Raw genomic sequence first — 8,643 nt, forward strand, 5'->3', positions numbered from 1 at the left:
GGGTAAATCAGGATGTGGGTAGGTTCCTGCGGTCCTACTGCCAGGACCGGCCGGGGGAGTGGTCAGTGTTCTTGCCATGGGCAGAATATGCCCAGAACTCTCTCCGCCACTCCTCCACTAACCTATCGCCCTTTCAATGTGTTTTAGGTTATCAGCCGGTTCTGGCACCGTGGCATCAGAGCCAGACCGAGGCTCTTGCGGTGGATGACTGGTTTCGGCGCGCGGAGGAAACGTGGAACGCTACTGCTCACGTCTACCTCCAACGTGCCGTGCGTCGCCAGAAAGCCAACGCTGACCGGCACCGCAGTGAGGCCCCGGTCTTTGTACCGGGTGATCGGGTCTGGCTCTCGACCCGGAATCTGCCCCTCCGCCTGCCCTGCTGGAAGCTGAGCCCGCGGTACTTTCCAGTGCGCCTGTTTTGCGCACTAGAGTGTTTTGATGCATTTCTGCGTAACTCTGTAATTGCGGAATAAAGCCTGTTATTCTGTGATTTACCCTCCTGCGCCGGACTCCTTCAACATAACCTCATCACACATACATCTTGTTATCTACTAGATAGAATAATGACTCATACATCTTGTTATTGTCACGTTCGTTGAATGACGGGTCAGACCAAGGCGCAGCGTGATATAAGTACATGTTTATTTTAACTATTAAACACACGACAAAACAACAAAGGAAACGAAACGTGAAGTCCAAGGTAGAACACACAACATACCTTACAAGGAACAAGATCCCCCAACTAGACAGTGCCAATAGGCTGCTTAAGTATGGTCCCCAATCAGAAACAACGAGCGACAGCTGCCTCTGATTGGGAACCACACCGGCCAACATAGAACTAGACATACTAGATCCTCATACATAGAACAAGCACAACAAGGAATATACACACCCTGACTCAACATATAAGCATCCCCTGAGTCAGGGCGTGACAGTACCCCCCCCCCAAAGGTGCGGACTCCGACCGCACAACATAAACATAACAGGGTAGGGGCCGGGTGGGCATTCCGCCTCGGAGGCGGATCCGGTTCGGGGCGTGACGACCTCTCACTCTCCGCCTCCCTGTTGCGCCCCTGGTCTGGTCTGGACCTCGGCGCATTGCTTCCGCTCTCCTTCCTCCCACGATACGCCAGGCCCAGTCTGGACCCTGGTGTGGGAGACCCCAAACCTGGAGAGGGGCTGACGTCATGGTCTGGACTGGAGCCACTGACCGGAGCCGGACTAGGCACCGGTGGAGCGGACTGCTTTGGCTCCGGAGTGGAGCCGCTGACAGGAGCTGGATCAGGCACCGGTGGAGCGGACTGCTCTGGCTCCGGAGTGGAGCCGCTGACCGGAGCTGGATCAGGCACCGGTGGAGCGGACTGCTCTGGCTCCGGAGTGGAACGGCTGACTGGAACTGGATCAGGCACCGGTGGAGCGGACTGCTCTGGCTCCGGAGTGGAGCAGCTGACCGGTGCCGGACCAGGCACCGGTGGAACGGGCACGGGCCGTGCCGGACTGGACAAACGCACCACTGGTCTAGTGCGAGGAGCAGGAACAGGCCGGGCCGGGCTGGCGACGCGCACCACTGGCTTGGTGCGAGGAGCAGGAACAGGCCGGGCCGGGCTGGCGACGCGCACCACTGGCTTGGTGCGAGGAGCAGGAACAGGCCGGGCCAGACTGGCGACGCGCACCACTGGCTTGGTGCGAGGAGTAGGAACAGGCCGGGCTGGACTGGCGACGCACACCACTGCCTTGGTGCGAGGGGCAGGAATGGGCCGGGCCGTACTGGGAACACGCACCACTGGCTTGGTGCGAGGAGTAGGAACAGGCCGGAACGGACTGGCGACGCGCACCACTGTCTTGGTGCGAGGGCAGGAACGGGCCGGGCCGTACTGGGAACACACACCACTTTCTTGGTGCGAGGAGCAGAACTGGGTTCCTTTATTAACCCCCGCTCCTTCTGCTGCCTAACCAGCTCCTCTCGCCGTGCCTCTACTCTTTCCTTCTCCCTTTTAACCTCCTGTAGCGCGTCCCTCTGACCGAATAACTCCTGCTCCCTCTGAACCAATAGCCCCCGTAACCTGGTGGCCTCCTCTCCTAACCTGCAGATCCGCCCTTTAACGGCCTCCTGCTGCCTCGTCGTCCACACCGTGTGCCCCCCCCAAATTTGTTTTATTGGGGTTGCCTCTCGGGTCTCCGTCGTCGGCACTGTTGGCACCGTTTCTCCTCTCCTACCCGGGCATCCTCCTTCATCGCCCTCCGATAACGGACGGCCTCCTCCTCCGTAATTCTCCCCCAACCGAGGAGGACATCTACTAACGTAACCTCCTGTTGAGTCCCAGGTGTTTGGTCCTCCTCGGCACGCTGCTTGGTCCTTGTTTGGTGGGATCTTCTGTCACGTTTGTTGAATGACGGGTCAGACCAAGGCGCAGCGTGAAATACGTACATGTTTATTTTAACTATTAAACACACGACAAAACAACAAAGGAAACGAAACGTGAAGTCCAAGGTAGAACACACAACATACCTTACAAGGAACAAGATCCCACAACTAGACAGTGCCAATAGGCTGCTTAAGTATGGTCCCCAATCAGAGACAACGAGCGACAGCTGCCTCTGATTGGGAACCACACCGGCCAACATAGAACTAGACGTAATAGATCCTCATACATAAAACAAGCACAACAAGGAATATACACACCCTGACTCAACATATAAGCGTCCCCTGAGTCAGGGCGTGACAGTTATCTACTAGATAGAATAATGACTCATACATCTTGTTATCTAGCATCGACTTCATATGGTTCTGCTCAGTACGAGGACAATAAATAGTATTAGCTTTAATCCTCTGGGATAATGCACCAAAATCAATATTACATTTACGCTATTGGTTCTTTGTCTCTTCTTTTCAAATGGTTACATAAAATATATATATATATATTTTTCATCAGTTCTGTCAAGGAGCGCTGCTCATGTCTTGATTCGATATACATCCTCTTTTGTCTATTTCGATGTTACGGCCCAACCAGTTTTGCTTTGGGGCAGATTGAATTGGCCTCTTAGTAATGGATCAATGTTTTCTCTTCAAGCTCAGGCTCCAGTCTATTTATGGCATTGTTAATCCCTCACAGTCAAACCAAACAGATGCAGGTCTGGGACTTGGCCATGATCCCCTGTGTGCATTCATCCAAATGTGCTTCCCAAATGGCACCCTATTCCCTATATAGTGCCACTGGGCAAAAGTAGTGCACTGACTATACCCCTGGTCAACAGTAGTACACTGACTATACCCCTGGTCAACAGTAGTACACTGACTATACCCCTGGTCAACAGTAGTGCACTGACTATACCCCTGGTCAACAGTAGTACACTGACTATACCCCTGGTCAACAGTAGTGCACTGACTATACCCCTGGACAACAGTAGTGCACTGACTATACCCCTGGACAACAGTAGTACACTGACTATACCCCTGGACAACAGTAGTACACTGACTATACCCCTGGTCAACAGTAGTACACTGCATACAGTATGTGGCCCGGGGTGGTCTACAGTGGTAGAGGGGTGGTCTACAGTGGTAGAGGGGTAGTGGGTTGGTCTAGAGGGGTGGTCTAGAGGGGTAGAGGGGTGGTCTAGAGGGGTAGAGGGGTGGTCTAGAGGGGTAGAGGGGTGGTCTACAGTGGTAGAGGGGTGGTCTACAGTGGTAGAGGGGTGGTCTACAGTGGTAGAGGGGTGGTCTACAGTGGTAGAGGGGTAGTGGGTTGGTCTAGAGGGGTAAAGGGGTGGTGTAAAGGGGTAGATGGGTGGTTTAGTGGGGTAGAGGAGTAGTCTAGAAGGGATGGTCTAGAGGGGTAGAGGAGTAGTCTAGAAGGGATGGTTTAGAGGGGTAGAGGAGTAGTCTAGAAGGGATAGAGGGGTGGTGTAAAGGGGTAGATGGGTGGTTTAGAGGGGTAGAGGGATGGTCTACATTTACATTTGACATTTTAGTCATTTAGCAGACGCTCTTATCCAGAGCGACTTACAGGAGCAATTAGGATTAAGTGCCTTGCTCAAGGGCACATCGACAGATTTTTCACCTAGTCGGCTCGGGGATTAGAACCAGCGACCTTTCGGTTACTGGCACTACGCTCTTAACCACTAAGCTACCTGCCGCCCTAGAGGGGTAGAGGGGTGGTCTAGAGGGGTAGAGGGCTGGTCTAGAGGGCTGGTCTAGAGGGGTGGTCTAGAGGGGTGGTCTAGTGGGGTAGAGGGCTGGTCTAAAGGGGTGGTCTAGTGGGGTAGAGGACTGGTCTAAAGGGGTGGTCTAGTGGGGTAGAGGACTGGTCTAAAGGGGTGGTCTAGTGGGGTAGAGGACTGGTCTAAAGGGGTGGTCTAGAGGGGTAGTAGTTGGTCTAGAGGGGTAGTGGGGTAGTGTAGAGGGGAGGTCTAGAGGGGTGGTCTAGATGGGTAGAGGGGTGGTCTAGATGGGTAGAGGGGTGGTCTAGAGGGGTGGTCTAGATGGGTAGAGGGGTGGTCTAGAGGGGTAGAGGGGTGGTCTAGAGGGGTAGAGGGGTGGTCTAGAGGGGTGGTCTAGAGGGGTGGTCTAGATGGGTAGAGGGGTGGTCTATAGGGGTAGAGGGGTGGTCTAGAGGGGTGGTCTAGAGGGGTGGTCTAGATGGGTAGAGTGGTGGTCTAGAGGGGTAGAGGGGTGGTCTAGAGGGGTGGTCTAGAGGGGTGGTCTAGATGGGTAGAGGGGTGGTCTAGAGGGGTGGTCTAGATGGGTAGAGGGGTGGTGTAGAGGGGTGGTCTAGAGGGGTGGTCTAGATGGGTGGGCTAGATGTGTGTTGTAGAGGGGTGGTGTAGAGGTGTAGAGAGGTGGTGTAGAGGGGTGGTCTAGAGGGGTAGAGGGGTAGTCTCGAGGGGTGGTCTAGATGGATGGTCTAGAGGGGATTGTCAAGTGGGGGGGTCTAGGGGGGTGCTCTAGAGGGGTGGTCTAGGGGGGTGGGCTAGAGGGGTAGTCTAGATGGGTAGTCTAGAGGGGTGGTCTAGATGGGTTTTCTAGAGGGGTGGTCTAGCGGGGTGGTCTAGTGGGGTGGTTTAGAGGGGTGGTCTAGAGGGGTAGTCTAAAGGGATGGAATGATCGTCTAGTGGTGTGTTCTAGAGGGGTGGTCTAGATGGGTGTTGTAGAGGGGTGGTATAGAGGGGTGGTCTGGGGGGTAGAGGGTGGTCTAGAGGGCTGGTCTAGAGGGGTACATGGGTGGTCTAGTGGGGTAGAGGGGTGGTGTAAAGGTGTGGTCTAGTGGGGTAGAGGGCTGGTCTAGAGGGCTGGTCTAGAGGGGTGGTCTAGTGGGGTAGAGGGCTGGTCTAAAGGGGTGGTCTATTGGGGTGGTCTAGAGGGGATTGTCTAGTGGGGTGGTGTAGAGGGGTGGTGTAGAGGGGTGGTCTGGAGGGGTGGTCTAGAGGTGTAGAGGGGTGGTTTAGATGGGTGGTCTAGAGGGGTAGAGGTGTGATCTAGTGGGATAGTCGGTGATCTAGAGGGGTGGTCATGTGGTGTCGTCTAGTGGGGAAGTCCAGAGGGGTAGTGGGGTGGTCTAGAGGGGTGGTCTGGTGTGGTGGTCTAGAGGCATGGTCTAGAGGGGTGCTCTAGAGGAGTATAAGGGGGGTCTAGAGGGGTAGAGGGGTGGTCTAGAGGGGTGCTCTAGAGGGGTATAAGGGTGTTCTAGAGGGGTGGTATAGAGGGGTGGTCTAGAGGGGTTGTCTAGAGGGGTAGAGGGAGGGTCTAGAGGGGTAGAGAGCTGGTAAGGAGGGGTAGTGGGTTCGTCTAGAGGGTTGGTCTACAGGGGTAGAGGGTGTTCTAGAGGGGTAGAGGGGTGGTCTAGAGGGTGGTGTAGAGGGGTAGAGGGGTGGTCTAGTGGGGTAGAGGTGGTCTAGAGGGGTGGTCTAGAGGGGTAGAAGGGTGGTCTAGAGGGGTAGAGGGGTGGTCTAGAGGGGTAGAGGGGTGGTCTAGAGGGGTAGAGGGGTGGTCTAGAGGGGTAGAGGGGTGTTCTAGAGGGGTAGAGGGGTGGTTTAGATGGGTGGTCTAGAGGGGTAGTCTAGATGGGTAGAGGGGTGGTCTAGAGGGGTAGAGGGGTGTTCTAGAGGGGTAGAGGGGTGGTCTAGAGGGGTGGTCTAGAGGGGTAGAAGGGTGCTTTAGAGGGGTGGTCTAGAGGGGTAGAGGGGTGTTCTAGAGGGGTAGAGGGGTGGTTTAGATGGGTGGTCTAGAGGGATGTCTAGAGGGGTATAAGGGTGGTTTAGAGGGGTGGTCTAGAGGGGTAGAGGGGTGGTCTAGAGGGGTAGAGGGATGGTCTAGAGGGGTAGAGGGATGGTCTAGAGGGGTAGAGGGATGGTCTAGAGGGGTAGAGGGGTGGTTTAGATGGGTGGTCTAGAGGGGTAGAGGGGTAGAGGGGTGGTCTAGTGGGGTAGAGGGGTGTTCTAGAGGGGTAGAGGGATGGTCTAGAGGGGTGGTCTAGAGGGGTAGAGGGGTGGTCTAGAGGGGTAGAGGGGGGTCTAGAGGGATGTTTAGAGGGGTAGAGGGGTGGTCTAGTGGGGTGGTCTATATAGGATATCAAAGTAGTGGTCTATTTAGAAAATAGGGTGCAAGTAGTTCACTATCTAGGGAATAGGGTGCCACAAGTGCCAAATTAGTGCACTATACAGGGAATAGGGTGCCAAAGTAGAGCACTATACAGGGAATAGGGTGCCAAAGTAGTGCACTATACAGGGAATAGGGTGCCAAAGTAGAGCACTATACAGGAATAGAGTGCCAAAAGTAGTGCCCTATATAGGAAATAGTGTGCCAAAGTAGTGCACTATATAGAGAATAGGGTGCCATTTTAGACACAGCCTGTTCTAGAGGCGTAGAGGGGTGGTCTAGAGGGGTAGAGGGGTGGTCTAGATAGGTAGAGGGGTGGTCTAGAGGGGTGGTCTAGAGGGGTGGTCTAGAGGGGTGGTCTAGAGGGGTAGAGGGGTGGTCTAGAGGGGTAGAGGGGTGGTCTAGAGGGGTGGTCTAGAGGGGTAGAGGGGTGGTCTAGAGGGGTAGAGGGGTGGTCTAGAGGGGTGGTCTAGAGGGGTAGAAGGGTGCTTTAGAGGGGTGGTCTAGAGGGGTAGAGGGGTGGTCTAGAGGGGTGGTCTAGAGGGGTGGTCTAGAGGGGTAGAGGGATGGTCTAGAGGGGTAGAGGGGGGTGTAGAGGGGTGGTCTAGAGGGGTAGAGGGGTGGTCTAGAGCGGTAGAGGGGTGGTGTAGTGGGGTGGTCTAGAGGGGTAGAGGGGTGGTCTAGAGGGGTGTTCTAGAGGGGTGGTCTAGATGGGTAGAGGGGTGGTCTAGAGGGGTAGAGGGGTGGTCTAGAGGGGTAGAGGGGGGTCTAGAGGGATGTCTAGAGGGGTAGAGGGGTGGTCTAGAGGGGTAGAGGGGTGGTCTAGATAGGTAGAGGGGTGGTCTAGAGGGGTGGTCTAGAGGGGTGGTCTAGAGGGGTAGAGGGGTGGTCTAGAGGGGTGGAGGGGAGGTCTAGAGGGGTGGAGGGGAGGTCTGGAGGGGTAGAGGGGTGGTGTAGTGGGGTGGTCTAGAGGGGTAGAGGGGTGGTCTAGAGGGGTAGAGGGGTGGTCTAGAGGGGTGTTCTAGAGGGGTGGTCTAGATGGGTAGAGGGGTGGTCTAGAGGGGTGGTCTAGAGGGGTAGAGGGGTGGTCTAGAGGGGTAGAGGGGTGGTCTAGAGGGGTAGAGGGGGGTCTAGAGGGATGTCTAGAGGGGTAGAGGGGTGGTCTAGTGGGGTGGTCTATATAGGATATCAAAGTAGTGGTCTATTTAGAAAATAGGGTGCAAGTAGTTCACTATCTAGGGAATAGGGTGCCACAAGTGCCAAATTAGTGCACTATACAGGGAATAGGGTGCCAAAGTAGTGCACTATACAGGGAATAGGGTGCCAAAGTAGTGCACTATACAGGGAATAGGGTGCCAAAGTAGTGCACTATACAGGGAATAGGGTGCCAAAGTAGTGCACTATACAGGGAATAGGGTGCCAAAGTAGTGCACTATACAGGGAATAGGGTGCCAAAGTAGTGCACTATACAGGGAATAGGGTGCCATTTGAGAAACAGCCTAACTGACCAGTCCTCCTATATGATTCCTTACAGCACCTGGAGCCGTGGAAACTCTACACCACAGTGGGAGTGCTGCTGATCATCGACGTGATGTCACTCATGATCTGGCAAATAGTGGATCCTCTACACATCACTGTGGAGGTATGAGTCATGACTCAATGTCTCTTCTCCTCCCCTCTCTCTCTCTCTCTCTCTCTCTCTCTCTCTCTCTCTCTCTCTCTCTCTCGCTCTCTCTCGCTCTCTCTCGCTCTCTCTCTCTCTCTCTCTCTGTCGCTCTCTCTCTCTGTCGTTCCCCAATCCTCAGAGTTGGGGAACAATGTCAGAGCAAAAGGAAGCAAGTTTTCTTACAGGACAACCTAGTATGTGGTTTGATTCATACGTCCTTCACAAAGACAAATCTGCCCGATTCCAGCCTTGCTGAAGCACCCCCAGATCATCACTGATCCTCCACCAAATTTCACAGTGGGTGCGAGACACTGTGGCTTGTAGGCCTCTCCAGGTCTCCGTCTAACCATTAGACGACCAGGTGTTGGGCAAAGCTGAAAATTGG

At 54.7% G+C, this 8,643-nt stretch overlaps 1 protein-coding gene across 1 annotated transcript in view; it reads left to right on the plus strand.

Moving 5' to 3' along the window:
* Window positions 1-8,643, plus strand: part of LOC311131841 (gamma-aminobutyric acid type B receptor subunit 1-like) — a gene marked incomplete at both ends in the record, with an annotated part of 121,386 nt that overhangs the window by 107,571 nt on the left and 5,172 nt on the right. Inside the window, one exon of the mRNA XM_084164970.1 lies at window positions 8,127-8,234. Within this exon, the coding sequence (XP_084021096.1) occupies window positions 8,127-8,234 (108 nt within the window). The remainder of the gene's footprint in view (window positions 1-8,126; window positions 8,235-8,643) is intronic.

The sequence above is a fragment of the Coregonus lavaretus genome (genome assembly GCF_964263955.1).
Source record: "Coregonus lavaretus genome assembly, chromosome: 7".
NCBI classification, from domain to species: Eukaryota; Metazoa; Chordata; class Actinopteri; order Salmoniformes; family Salmonidae; genus Coregonus; species Coregonus lavaretus.